We start from the raw sequence: 14,492 nt of genomic DNA on the forward strand, positions 1-14,492 counted from the left end.
TTTTTAAGCGAGACTTGTATTTGTTTTTGTTAAATTGAATCAATAAACTTATTTATTTTGATATTTGATTCTAATTTCATATTTCTATATTTCTAAATTTTAAAAAAAATTAATTTATTAAATAATTGTTAATAGGGATCGGAACGGGTATGAGAACGTAATCCCAAAGAGGACGGGGACGGGGATGGGGAATCCCTTACCGGGTTTGAGATGGGCATGAGGATTGAGAATGAAATGGTGTATGGGTATAATTTTTTGATCGCCTGACCATACCCTCCCCATTACTCATGTTATGGCCTCGTTATGCTCATGTTACGGTAATTGCGTGTTCTACAGCATTTCTGAATTTCCAGTACTAATGTCCTTGAAAGTATTTCTTATATATTTCCTAGTAGCAGTATCAGTATTAGTACTTGAAATTGATGGTTTTGGTCTTGTGCTTCCCTATAACATGAAGTTCAAAATGAGAAACTTGAAATTGATTTCAGGGCTTATCCCATTCCCAGCCCATTCAGGTTGGGTCGTGCTTGGAAACCGACCGCGCAAACCAAGTCCCTTGAAATTCGCGCGCAGACGCATTGAACCGGCTGCTCTATTTAACGCTCCGGTTCGGCGCGTGGAGGTTACCCACTTCTCGCTTCAACTCCGTCGTCCCCTTCCTCCGCTCTGCTTGAAATGGAGTCAAGGTACTTTCTACTCTTTCTATTACATTCAAACTTGTTTGGGTTGTCTTTTATTCTGTACGGGTTTTTGGGATTGGGGCTACTAAACTTCATTTCAATTTGCTTGACGGGAGGAAATTGATTGATACTATATTTTGTACTTCGTTGGCTTCTGGGCTATAAGGTGTAACAAATCAAAGGTTGTGTCTTTTGGCTTCATTCGCAAACCTTGAAGAGAAATTTTGGATTAGTTTGCTGTCGTCATTGTTATGCCTGTGTTGTTTTAGCTGAAGTTTCTAACTTTGGGACATTTGCTTCTCCAATAAACTTGCTATAATGCGATTACTGTCATCAGCATACTTGTTGTTTGTTTTTCAGGGGGAAACTCCATGATACCTATGGCTTATAAGCAGGTTTGTATGAGCTCATTATTACACACGGGCTAAGCATGACTGTTGTCCTTCCTATGAAAGCTCAACTGTTTCTGGTAATTTCATAGTACTATAGTCTACCTAACTACTATTCCGGTTTTGGCAGTTAAGTATTTGTAAGGTGATAACATTGTTGCTAGCATTCAGAATTTTGGTTCCAGTTGCTTTGTTCCCTTGTTGCTTACATACATTATCCTGTATTATTCTTAAAATCCGACTAAACCATGCCTCTGGATTGTTTTCCGACTAAATTATGCTGCTGCTTCTACTAGGTGTTTGAGAGAACTAGTAGATATTTTTCAGTGCATGGACGACTACGAGTGAATTCTTCCAATTTTTCATAATGTGAGATATCAGAAAGGAGTTTTGGAGAAGCTTTGGATAACCATGAAAGGACGTCTGTGCGATACGAATCTGAGAAGGTCCAGTGGAGAGATGCTTTAACAATAGTGGCCAGTTTGGCTGGGTGCGTGGGATTAACATAATTAAAAGTAAGCATCATCAATTACTAAGAATTATACTTGTGCTTATTCATATTGCTGACCATTATTTCACCCTTAACTCTTCCTTTTAGGTTGATAGAGAACTTCTCGACTCCATTGTGTGCAGTAAAGTACAACCTATTGAAATCAACACGAGAGATTTTGAAGCATCGGAACCACCAATTATTGAAACTGAGCCTACAATATCGGAATCAAATGAAGAATTTGAAGTACTTGGAGCTCGACGACGAGCTACTAACGTGACTGAATAGTTTGAACTAGTAGAAGCAACAACACAAACCACTAATGGAAACTGTGAGTTGCTCGATTTTTAGCTCTCTATTGTCACTTCCTCATGATCTGTCACCCTCCCTTCATGTCTGTTTTTCACTGTGGTTTCCCTCTAATCTGTTTCTCTTTGTTAGTTTCTTGACTGTTCTTGATACCTAATAGATTATTCATTATGGTATTCAAACTTTGGGAGTTGGGTTATTGACAAGATGCAGCTTAAAAGACCAGAAAACAATGGGTAACCTACGAAAAATTAAACAGACAATGCCCCTTTTCTTAATATAGGATTATGGGGATGCTCAAAACTAAATGTTTAGTTAAACATTAGGACACTGGACATCTACCACTAGTTGTGTTTGGGGTTTGAGGTTTAGTAAACAAAGATGTGAATCACGTGATCAGATTTGAGGCTCTGTGTGTAGCTTATTTTCATGGAGTTAATTAGGTAGTCTCTCTACCATCAAATAAATCCACCTATTCTTGTGATTTCAAAAGTAAATTACATACATACTTTCAAAAAAGAAGAAGCAAATTATACATAATTATTTTACATATTGGAACGACTTGTAAACGTTGTCTGGCTACCTACTAATCACGGGGTGAGATTAATTAGAGAACTGTTTGATATCATTTTCACATATTTTAAAGTATTAAGAAAACGTTGTCCGGCTAGTGGCTGCATACTAATCACGGGGTGAGATTATTTAGAGAACTGTTTGATATCATTTTCACACATTTTAAAGTATTAAGCAAGTTTCGGATCAACTTCCAGTTTTGTAGTTTAATTGCATATGATTATCTTATTGGCCGGCAGCAAGTTGAGATATTATAACATCTGGGTTTGGTGTTTTCTCAAGTAATAGGTTTTAAATACATGACATTTCTGTATCATGACATTTTCACCATGTGAAACCGAAGATTAGGATCACCTTATTCAGACAACTAACTCATTTAAAATGACTTCTATGGCCAAGTTGTTAGTTATCTATGTCATGGTTGACAACTTTCTTTTGGGTTAAATAATTTCCACAAGCTTTTGCCTTCGGTGGGTTCCAATGAGGCAATGACCTGCAATTGGAGACATTATTGGCTCTCTTGTTGTTTCCAGTGAATTGAGCAGGAAAAGTTGATGTAAATATTGATGATACATATCGGTGGGAAGTTTCCAGTGAATTGTGATGGAAGTTGCTGTAAATATCCATGGGTAGTTTGAATGATCTTGTCAAGAAATGCTAGTAAGAAAGATAGTGAGTGGGACATGAACGGGATTTATTGAAATTTGAATGCTTCGGTATGTATAAAGTAAGAACTATTTACACAGAGACTTTAGTTTTCCAGTCATAAAAAGAGTAGAAAGCGACTGATACCAACCGCCACGAAAGTAGGGGAAATTTGGACACACTCTAGTCTCTCTTTTCTCCGTTCAAACTATCTCTGTGTCTTCCATTTAATTTAATAACATATACTATTCTTTAAGATGATGTCAGCCTCTAATAGCGTACTGTTCAGCTAACTGTTTATACGGAGCAGTGTTGGGTCGGGTCTGCATTTCAGTGTTTTGGGGGGGCCATATATATATTTGTTGTCCTTTGAGGTTAAGGGGATTAGGGCCTCGATTGGCTTTGTCAGTTGATTTGGGCTTTGGCAACACATAATTTATTGGTCTCGGTCCAACAAGACAATGAAGTGTATCTCTGTCTCATTCCTGAAACTTCCAGACCTCATCGTTCTCTCTCACTCTCTCTGCCGGATACTTTTTCCTTTTCTCCATAGCCGACCTCATCGTTCCATAACCGTCCCCTTTGCCAGATTCTTTCCCTTTTTCTTCACAGCTCTCTCTTCAAGCTTTCAGATTGATCCTCTTCAAGCTTTCAGAGTTATCTCTCTCACAAACTTCGCCGCATTAAAGATTGATCCTCTCCTTCTATCTTGCTGATCGGCGACTGATCTGGAAAATGAGCTAACCGACGAAGGTGAATGCCTCTCTCACTCTTTTGGTTGATACCCAGATCGTTTTTTTTTTTTGGCATTTGATTGCTTAAAGTTTGAGTCTTTAATACTTTTTGAGACAATTTGGTGTGTGTTCAGTTGGTGGTGTGATAAATTGGGTTTTCGTGATTGGTTTCTTTGAGTCTGGTAGTGATTGTGTTTGTATTGATGTGGGTTTCGGTGTTGGTAATGGAAAGTAGCTTCCTTTTGACCATTTGTTAGGTGGTGTAGTTCATTGTGTGATTTGAGATTCTGGGTTTTTAAGCTGCAAATTCACAAGATATAGGGTGATTATTAAAGGTTGTTAATTGATTAGAGTTGAAAATTTGAATACGAAGTTGTTCTTATATTACTAATAAACTCTTCTTACAGGTTGATTTGTTGGGCAAGGTGCGGTGACTCCAAATTGGTCTTAGTTGCATTACAAGAACTGTGAATATTTAACTTCAAAGGGTCTGACAGGTGAAAAGCAGTTAGCCTCTTCCAATTTAGTTTTGATCCGTTTTCTTTTATATACAGTATATACCTTTTCCATATTTTGTATTTGGTTTGGCTACTTACATGTACATGTGCATCAATTTCATTGACATTTATAAGAATATATTTTTGTTCCTAATTAGTTCTTATCGCATGTTAGTACATTTAATAGATTTGAGCTGATTGGGTTTTTTTTTCCCAATTCAAGTTTTGTCTCTTTATAATTATCCATAACTAGAAGATTATGTATGTATCAACCTTTTGCTCTGAGCATGAGGCCAAGAGAGGAAGGAGAAGGAGAGAGACGATGAAGAAGAAAATTGGCTTCATTGGTGTGTTTTGATATAGGATTACAGTACTACATAAATTTGATCTTAAATGAGGTGTTTATATAAGTTTAGTGGATGAAGCTAAAATTGAACTCTTAGGGTTTTTGATTATAAGTTTGGATCTAAGACCAAACTCTTCTAAGTTTAGTGGATGATCTAAGACCAAACTTATTTTCTTAAAAAAAAATTAACATGTGTATCTCAGTAAGTTAAATCTTTTTCACATACCTTTCTTGAGCAATGCTTAGTTTGAAAGTATGAAATGACAAGTTAAATACAACATTATGTGCAGAGAAGTGAACTTTGCTTATGTGCAAAACATGCTTTGCTAAATGCACTGTTTCTGTAAAAGATTAACCTTTCATTGGTGTAACTTAAAACATTCTAATTCTTACATAGAACTTCCTGCCTTTTTCTTTGTTATATCTTCTTTCTTACATTAGATTAACCACTTTCACTTTTTACGTCTATTTAACCTTCTTTGATTTTTCACTCTTTGGATTTTATTGTTCAATCAACAGAGATGAAAGAGGCAAAAGTAAGCTGAAAACAAAGCAGAAGCAAATGGCATTGCTCATGTTCTTTTACAACACAACAATCAATTCTGATTGTACGTATGATCGACTGTGAACATTCAGGTTGTAATTATTTTTGGTATCTGATTGTAATTGACCGACATTTTTGGTACAAAACATAGGTGGTAATTATTTATGATTTAATCACCTATATATGGTGTGCAGAAGATAGGTTGTAACAACTTTTTCATACAATCACGGTGTTCTATATCTATCACATGTTATCCTATATATCAATTATTTGTACATAACTCATTCCCAATTATGCTATCATTGACACTTAACTTAAAACATCAAAACAATGATGTAACTTATTAGCTCATTATCTCATTATCTCATTTCTCATCAATAACTCGAGATCATACCCGCTGCAACGCGCGGGATTACTATCTAGTTTTCTCCATTTTTTGTCTTATCACGTGCTCTTGTTTGAACAGAAAGGGTTTACATAGATTTTTTCACTATTGGAGTTCTGCAGCCTAGCTCTCCTGTCGACCTGTAATAGCCGAAGCTAATGGATTTCTATTTCTTCGAGGTTAGAAACATAAGTATTTCATAAGTTTTACCCTCCAATATTTGTTAATGTTTTGTGTTCGTTGGTTTCAACTCCCTTTTGTGCTTCTTCTGTATGTTTGCATATCACAAAAAGATATCGTTGGCGATTGTTGCGGTAATTGTGACATGGATGGGTTGCAAGGCCATTAAGGGGATATGGACTCGAGTAAAGCGTCGGATAAGTTACATGGTCAGAAAGTCGCAGGATAATCAAGGAGTGGTCAACTTGAATGCCTCTGAATCGCTTGCTTCATCATCAGAACCTCGTCGCTGGAAGTATGATGTGTTTTTGAGTTTCCGGGGTCCTGATACTCGCAAAGGGATTACAGCCCAAATACGCGATCGACTTCGTAGAAGTGGCATTATAACGTTCATGGATGAACCAGATCTTAGAGTAGGGGATACCATTTCGCCCACTCTCATAAAGGCAATTAAAGAGTCAAGGTTTGCAATCGTGATTCTCTCGCAAAATTACGCTTCTTCTGCTTGGTGTTTGGAGGAACTTCGTGAGATTTGTCAATCCATGGAAGAGAGTAGAATTTTGCCACTTTTTTTTGAAGTTGATCCTACTGATGTTCGATATCAGAAGAGGAGTTTCGAAGAAGCTTTCTCTAAGCACGATACCTCTGGGCGACATGAATCAGAGAAGGTGGAGCAATGGAGAGCTGCTCTAGAAAAAGTGGCCAATATCTCAGGGTGGAATACAAATGATTTCAAGTAAGCGTTGTGCCTTCAATTTCAATTCTAAATATCAATTTTACCTGACACTTATCTATTAATCCTTATAACTCTTTAATTCTTCCTTGTAGGACTCACAGTGAACTTGTTGACAAGATAGTGGAATCTCTCCGCCGTAAAGTACCACCTGATGCAATTGAATTCACAGATGATTTCCAAGCATTTGGAGCAACAAAAGAAGCGACAGACAAGGTTATGAAGGCGCTAACAGATGACAAGATTACTGCCGTTGGTGTCTATGGCATGGGTGGCGTTGGAAAGACAAGCATGGTGAGACATGTAGCTGCACAAGCCTGCAGAAATGGTTTTTTTAACCATTGGATTATGGGTGTTGTATCCCAAAACCTTGACTTGGCAAAAGTTCAAGGTACATTGGCAGATTTGTTGGGCTTTAAATTCGTGGAGGATACAGAAGCTGGAAGAGCCGTTAGGTTGCATAAGGAGATCATGAGAAAGGACAAACTCCTAATAATTGTGGACGATGTTTGGGAGAGAACAGAGTTGTCAAAGATAGGGATTCCCACCTACAATGAGCTTCAAAAGTGCAAGTCCAAAGTGCTACTCACCACCAGGAGATTGAACGTCTGTAATGCCATGAAGTGCCATGAAAAGATCAGCCTCAAAGTTCTCTCAGATCAAGATTCTTGGACCTTGTTCGTGAGAAATGCAGGAACAATTTCTTTGGAGCCCACCTCATTTGAGAAAGTGGCAAGGAGGGTAGCTTTAGAGTGTAAGGGTCTACCGATTGCATTGATAGCTGTTGCAAGGGCACTCGGAGATGAGGACCAGGAGGAATGGGAGAAGGCAGCTGAACGACTAGAGCAGTCGCAATATGTCAATCCCAACCATGAGGAAGATGAGGAAAATGCGTTCAGTTGTATACGATTAAGCTATGATTACTTGAAAAATGAAGACCACAAGTCATGCTTCTTGCTCTGTTGCCTGTTCCCAGAAGACCATGACATCGAAATAGAAGACTTGTTCCGGTACGCGATCGGAAAAAGATTGTTTCGAGATGCGAAAACAATGAAAGAAGCCAGAGGAAAATTAGTTACAGTGGTCAAGTACCTGAAAAATTCTAGCTTGCTTTTGGAAAGTGAGAAAGGACGTGTTAAGATGCATGATGTCATCCGGGATACAGCCATTCAAATTGCCGAATCTGAAGATTGCCATCGGTTTTTGGTGGAAGCTGGTCGTGGTTTAAAGGATTGGGGGCCGCACGGATTACATGAAGGCTGCACTGCTATTTCACTAATGAGGAGCGAAATTCACAAGCTACCCGAAGAAGAGTTGGTATGTCCAAATCTCCAGATTTTATTGCTAAACAGGAATTATGAACTAGATGAGATCCCCGAAAAGTTGATCCAGAATCTGAAAGAGTTAAGGGTCTTGGATCTTAGTAACACTAATATTTCTGTATTACCCCAATCATTTAGTCTCCTCACCAACCTCCTAGCTTTGTATTTAGATGATTGCGACGAATTAATTGACATTTCCGTTGTGGGGAAACTTAACAAGCTTGAAATTCTTAGTATGAGAAATTGTAACGGGGGGCAATTGTCGAGAGAAATAGGACATTTGACCAATCTAAGGATTTTGGACGTCAATTGCAATTGGCTACAAAAGCTGAAAGGAGGAATGGTTACAATTCCATCTGAAGTGATATCAAAGTTGCATAAATTAGAAGAATTGTACATGGTGTACTGTGGATTTGAGGACGGGCGGTGTGTAGCTGAGAAACCAGAAGAAGAAACCAATATTGTTAGGTTTGATGAGTTAGCTGGTTTATCAAATTTGAAAATATTGCAGGTTGGCTTATCCGATAAAAGTTTCATCCCTAAAAATGTTGAGGTCGCACCAGATTGGGATTACTTTTGTATTAGTGTCTTCGGCAGATGCGCCAGCTCTGGATTCGGCTCCGGATTCGGCTCCGGTAAATACAAACAAGGAGATCATAATTCAAGATCCTTGTTTCTTAATGGAGCAACCATCAGTACCTTGCCTGATTGGTTTATCGAAGCAGTGACAGAGAAAACAGAGAAGCTAGAGTATTACTGCTGCAGAGGGATGAGAGACATTGTTATGGAATATGACCATGGGAGGTTACATAAACTCAAGCATTTGACAGTTGCTGGGAAATTAAGCATTTCACAGTACTTGAAAGAGTTGATGAACACAACAAGACGAGTTGAAACAGGACCCGTGTTTGAGAATTTGGAAGAGCTGCGTCTGATAAATCTGATCCAACTGGAGGAGTTGTGTGTTGGTGAGTTACCACCTGGGTCTCTCTCAAATCTCAAGGTGTTTTATGTGCGTTTTGGTATATTTTTGAAGAGTGTATCAAAATTTGTACAGAGACTACCAAATCTGGAGAAACTAGTTTTAAAAACTGTATATAAATTGGAATATGTGTTCAGATGCGAAGGGGTCAAGCCAGAACAAGCAAAACTGAGAGAGATGCATTTGTTGTCTCTAAGAGCACTAAAAAGCGTATGTAATGGTCCTGCTCCACATGCAATGTTCCAGGGTCTTAAAATTTTGACCATTTACCGTTGCAAGCTGCTGCAAAGTCTGTTCGCATCTGATGTAGCTCAGTGTCTTGTTCAATTGGAAGACCTTCTTGTAGAGTGGTGTCCTTTGTTGGAAAGAGTAATGGAAGCAGTGAACAAGGAGAAGACTGTTCTACCAAAACTGAAGAATTTGGTTTTGAAGAATCTTCCTATTTTGTATGGTGCAATTGCTGCCGTTGATATTGAGTGTCCTTCGTTGGAACACTTGATGGTGGTGGATTGCCCCAAGCTTTTATTTTCAACCTCTTCCGATCTCTTCGAAGCCTTCAAAAGCAGGAACCAATTTTCATTTTCAGCCTCCACTTCTGACCCAGTCCAACTCGATGATCCACAACTATACCAAACTCTACGTGGCAGGTATTGACGTGTTTACTTAGTTTGTTCTTTTCTTCTGTATTTTGTAGGGCAGCAATTGGGCAAAAACTGATTTGATCAATTAATATCTGTGATTCAATTTTTATTCTTCCCACTCTTTTAAAACAATTGAGATCCCACGACAGGACAGAACCCGAAGCATAATTAAAATAGCATTTTTATTTTCATTTTTATTTTTCTTTATTATCAGTCATAATGTGAACAACAACAAAAAAAGTTAAAATTATGCAAAATACTTAAAGTTGATGATTGTTTTATTTTCTTTACTCTAGTAATGCAAGTTATAAACAACATTACAAACACTCCTAAAATGTTACTTTTCTGTTTAAATCTATAATTTTAATAGTAACTCTTTTTTTCCTATTTTGATGCAACAGATCATCTAGGTTCCAATAATATTGAAGTCTCTAGCTCAGCTCCATTGCAGGAAGTAACCAAGTTCAACCCTATTTCTTTGTCCAGGTATGCTGTGTGATCAACTGAATTATTTTCTTTTCATTGAATGGTAGATTTCTTGTGATGCCATAGAAACTAAAAATGTTACCTTTTTTCTAAGATAATGGAGTTCTCATAATTCATTTGCTTTCCCAATCTTCTGTGTAGTAGTGATTCAGTGCAATAAGCAAATTTTAACTTCAATTTTCTTTTTTGCTCCTATATTCTTATTTTTCTTGTTATAATTCGTCGTTGTCGATCATTTCTTGGACAGCACTCGGATACTAGATGAGAGGGAAAGTACTGGAAGCTCCCCAGAAAGAAGGTTAGAGCTCAAATCAAGAACCTCAAGATGAGTCAAGGACAAGAAGCAGGAAGCAACACTTTGATGTAGGGAATTTTGGGAGAGATTCAAGTGGGTGAGATTTTCAAGTGCTAGTTTTGATGAAGCAAATGTAATACCTTGTTTGAGTGTGAGGCCATCGGAGGGCAATGAGATACGGGTGACCCAACCAGCCGCATCGCAGTTGATGCCTTGCCAGCGGCAACAGCCACTGGAAGTCCAGTTTAAGGAAGAGGGAGAAGAAAGAGCCAGAGCGAAGGACAAGAGAGAAGTATGTTCAGTTGGGTTGCATGCATGGATGATACTAGCAGTACTACTCAGTATGTAACAGAATACGATAAGAAAACGAAGGAAACAATGAGGGAATTGATGATCTAGACGTGGACAAGATCTAGACGTGGACAACAACGAGCATGAAACTGAAACCGCAGGGTCCCTTTCGTCAACTCCCTGGTTCTATGTTCCTGCCGGGATTGGGTTCACTGTAGTATTCTGGGGAGTGTGGTTCATTGATTTTCAGCAAGACACGGAGATATGCATACTTCTGTTTCATAGAAAAGATACAAGACATGTTCTACGTGACGATCGCTGTGTGTATCAACAAGATGAAGAGAAGGCTAGACCTGAATTTGTAATTACCCACTGTTGCTTGTTTTCAATTGTGAATTTGTGGCACCTGAATCAACCCACACCTTCCTCTTAAGGAAAACTAAATCAGTAACAGGGTTTCAAATGGGATGAGAGTTCTATAATATGATTCCAACATAATCATCAACTCACTGAAAATGAGAGGAGAAAACATTCAATGAATCTGCAGGGAGCACCGCAAATTGCAAAGATTATTCCGCATGTGTCTTCTAGTACCTATTATATAAAAAAGAGAAAATTAGATAAAAACCTAAAATAGTATTAGACCTTTTTAAGATAAATCTATATATATATATTTTTTTTTATTTTACACCCACTCTTCAAAATTAAGTGTATATGAAAATTCCCCCGAAAAGAACTGTATGAAACAATACGGCTTGCATTGAAAATGTCAAATATTTGTACAATTAATGGCTCTAATATGACACCCTCAAATTCAAAACTGTATAGGCTTGGGCTTGAACAACACAGGATTCTAGCTAAATTTGCTGAATTATATTTCCCTTGAACTAAACATTCCTATTCCTTTCCTCCTATTTCCCCCTCATTTACAAGATCAACTCTATCCTATATCCATCCCTACAAAACAGTTAGTTGTCTGTACACATAAACTTACAAAACCCACAGAAAGCCCTCTTCCCTGGTTGATTCTGCAGAAGTGAAGGATAGATATACTTGGCGGCCAAGTCAAGGGAGCCTTTAGTTTTTAGTTTCACAAGCACCAGTTCACATCACATCATCGCATTCAATCTTACTGATTCTTCTCACTGAGAACTCTTGACACTTGGATGGGACTGAGCTGTAGAGCTGAGTTCTGCCATAGGGTATCACCTGTTACCTGGCCCATCTTTGCATTTGAAGTCGTGAGAGACTCGCTTACATAATGTATGCCTGGCCTGTACATGAATGAGGCCTAATAAATTAGTGGTTCAAGACACTCAATAATTTCAAAACACATTTCTTCTGCAAGCAAAGTTATTTTAGTAACTAATGCATTGGAAGTACATATTGAAATGAGAAGTGCATCAAGTATGTCATTTTGGTAACACACACATGATAGTGAAGAATATGAATGACACTTAGTTGTTTCTTCTCGGGGGAAAAAAGGAAGAAGTAAGCAATGGAAGATTACCTTGTCATCATTTCTGATTTGTGGCCCATAACCTGCCAGCAGGGAAACATAGTCCACGTCCAGCCCAAGCATTCAAATCCCTGCATATGCGCTCTCAGACCAAAGGAGAAGAAAAAAACTGAAGGGCCATCAGTGCAAGGCTTCCAAGGTTATTGATGCTTTTGTAAAAACAGAAAGAACAAATGGAGCTTCTTCGCCAGGGTGTATAGTTGTTGGGACTATTGTGTAACCTTTTGGATCTGGATCCAAAACCATTTCACACGATATTTCTCGTGAATTAACATAATCTGTCCCACCCACTGATTCATGTAGGTATATATTGTAAGCAGCTCGGCGGCCTCGGGTTTTGAGTATCCTCATCCCAATATAGAACATCATTGAATCATGGCTGGATTGATAGTTTCTGAAACCAGCAACTGTTCTTGAGAAGCTCACACCCTAGGCAGAGAACATGTGAAAAAAGTACGATAAAAAAAAAATCTAGCAATAAAAAGATAATAATGGATAAATCTGCAACAGAGGGGGCCGATACAGATACCTGTGTCAATGTAATGAATACATGAATTGGAAATGAGGCATCTGGCCCTGTGGCCCGCAATCGGAATTGTGGATTTTGATGCCATGTCTCGTAGTCTTGGCAGCCACCAGCACTATAACTTCGCCATTGGCCGTGAACAGAGTAGCGCATCTCCGGGGGATAGATACGGCAAACATATATTGATCGAAAATGAATTTGGAAGTCTTGCCAGGACATCCAGAATATGCCATCTTTTGACTGTTATAAGAAACACAAACAAAGTTATGACAAGAAAAGAAAAGGAAGAAAAAGAAAACAGAAGTGACATCAATGAGATCAGATTGAATGGTAATAGATAGGCCATCAAAGGTAACTCTGAGATAGAAACCATTCTATCTGTCAGAGGAACTGAACGACTTAGGTAAACCCTCTGGGATTAGCCCAGGTGATGATGGGTGGGGGAAAGGAAACTAGAAGGTAAGACTAATATGATGTGGATAAACATTACAATAAACAAACCTGTGGAATATGCTTCAGCTTGTGCTTCATCCTATCAGTCCATTCAGGCGATGAGTCAGACCAAGGGCCATTCCACTCAACTTCATTGGCCCACGGATTCCGAATCTGAATAAGCTTGTGACCATCCACCTCTCTCACCAGAGTTGAAAAGATTAGCTAGTGTGACTACCTTGATCAAAATTCATTTAGTTGCATATCAAAAGCAAATGTCAGGTGGACATTCCAACTCACCTGCAATAATGCGTAAGCATGACCTTGGACAATGCCACTGGAGGAAACATGTACATCTGAACCAGATGGACTTCCAGCACCCAGAAGAAATACCTCTTGTTTGAAGCGCAACAACTGAGACCATAATCGACCACTCGCAAGATCAATTTGGGCCTGAGCACTCCTCATGTCAATCTCTTCCCCCGCACCTCCAGTGAGGTCTACAAGAGCATCTTGGACAAGTCCACCTTCTAAAGGTTCATAGGAGCAATGCAATTTGGCATATGCCTTCTCCAGTAAAGAGACCCACAACTCGTCCATGATTCAAGAGAGATTGAATGAACTCTTCACGGCCCATAAAAGAGAAGATTGAACAAAGCAAGTATCATTAAGAACATAAATGATGTGTTAGCAGACTAGTAAGGACTAATCAAACAACTTGCATCAGGCAACATGAAAGAAATAAGCATCAAGCCAACACATATCCCTTCACTTTTTGTAGGAAACTATAGTAATCGCTTATAATCAAGAAGATATTTGACAGAAAAAAGATCAATACCTTCGATGGTTTAGCTGAATGGTCCGAATCCTCTCGACTGCCACTCTTGTTGTCAAGATTGGATCTTACATGAAAGTATGAAACCCAACTGACTTTGAGTTCACTGCATACAAATGATAGTTAAAACCATTGCCTAATCAACAATAACATCTCTACATATGCTACTGTATTCATGCTTTTATAGATACATGCAACTAAAGAAACAGAAAACCTGATAAGAGTATCTGAAGGGAACTGACTTGTTTAAGTTGCAGAGAGAAAAAGAACACTTACAGTGGGCTGGTGAGGATTTTGGTAGGTGTTGCGGTATGGCTGACTGGCTGAGAGATGGGAGGAAGAAGATGAAGCCATCTTCTCTCTTTCTACGTTCCCCACGACAACGGAGAAAGAGGAAGATTCCAATCAAGAAGATGAACCTTGATTGCTCAGTGTGAGACTCTTCTCTTTCGTATAACATTTCATTGCTTTTGAAAGAAGACGAGTTTTAATTACTGAATATGAATATATGATCCAACAGAAGAAACTCTAGCTACCTATAATCAGAATAGAACTAGAAAAGTTGGCCGCGCGTTGCTGCGGCCGTGGGATTTGGTACCGCAACAGGCTCTGATTTAGTTTCATTTTGACAAATGCTGTTTGGTTTACATATAGGCAT

General features: G+C 38.6%; 2 protein-coding genes and 1 non-coding gene across 3 annotated transcripts; 2 read left to right on the top strand and 1 right to left on the bottom strand.

Annotated features, from left to right (window-relative positions):
* Window positions 1-454: 454 nt before the first annotated feature.
* LOC101307661 lies at window positions 455-2,381 on the top strand. The gene is made up of 4 exons (XR_185540.1): window positions 455-686; window positions 1,041-1,149; window positions 1,366-1,584; window positions 1,668-2,381. It is a non-coding gene; the product is annotated as an uncharacterized LOC101307661 (transcript).
* A 3,931-nt stretch (window positions 2,382-6,312) lies between these two features.
* On the top strand, window positions 6,313-10,953 carry LOC101306202 (disease resistance protein At4g27190-like). The gene is made up of 4 exons (XM_004310234.1): window positions 6,313-6,508; window positions 6,601-9,456; window positions 9,852-9,936; window positions 10,184-10,953. The coding sequence occupies exons 1-3, from the start codon at window positions 6,315-6,317 to the stop codon at window positions 9,868-9,870; spliced, it is 3,069 nt and encodes a 1,022-aa protein (XP_004310282.1). The 5' UTR covers window positions 6,313-6,314; the 3' UTR covers window positions 9,871-9,936; window positions 10,184-10,953.
* A 408-nt stretch (window positions 10,954-11,361) lies between these two features.
* LOC101306492 (calpain-A-like) lies at window positions 11,362-14,492 on the bottom strand. The gene is made up of 7 exons (XM_004310235.1): window positions 14,111-14,492; window positions 13,838-13,940; window positions 13,300-13,623; window positions 13,069-13,197; window positions 12,571-12,807; window positions 12,033-12,470; window positions 11,362-11,796 (listed from the first exon to the last, which is right to left on the bottom strand). The coding sequence occupies exons 3-6, from the start codon at window positions 13,597-13,599 to the stop codon at window positions 12,162-12,164; spliced, it is 975 nt and encodes a 324-aa protein (XP_004310283.1). The 5' UTR covers window positions 13,600-13,623; window positions 13,838-13,940; window positions 14,111-14,492; the 3' UTR covers window positions 11,362-11,796; window positions 12,033-12,161.

Source organism: Fragaria vesca, unplaced genomic scaffold, assembly GCF_000184155.1.
Source record: "Fragaria vesca subsp. vesca unplaced genomic scaffold, FraVesHawaii_1.0 scf0513181, whole genome shotgun sequence".
NCBI classification, from domain to species: Eukaryota; Viridiplantae; Streptophyta; class Magnoliopsida; order Rosales; family Rosaceae; genus Fragaria; species Fragaria vesca.

Excerpts from the sequence above, each read along its gene's own strand:
- LOC101306202 (XM_004310234.1), top strand. The coding sequence starts at position 6,315 with ATGGAAGAGAGTAGAATTTTGCCACTTTTTTTTGAAGTTGATCCTACT. Across the intron at positions 6,509-6,600 it reads TGGAATACAAATGATTTCAA|GACTCACAGTGAACTTGTTG; the intron begins GTAAGCGTTGTG and ends TCTTCCTTGTAG.
- LOC101306492 (XM_004310235.1), bottom strand. The coding sequence starts at position 13,599 with ATGGACGAGTTGTGGGTCTCTTTACTGGAGAAGGCATATGCCAAATTG. Across the intron at positions 13,198-13,299 it reads ATGCTTACGCATTATTGCAG|GTGGATGGTCACAAGCTTAT; the intron begins GTGAGTTGGAAT and ends CTGGTGAGAGAG. Across the intron at positions 12,471-12,570 it reads TATTCATTACATTGACACAG|GGTGTGAGCTTCTCAAGAAC; the intron begins GTATCTGTATCG and ends TTCTCTGCCTAG.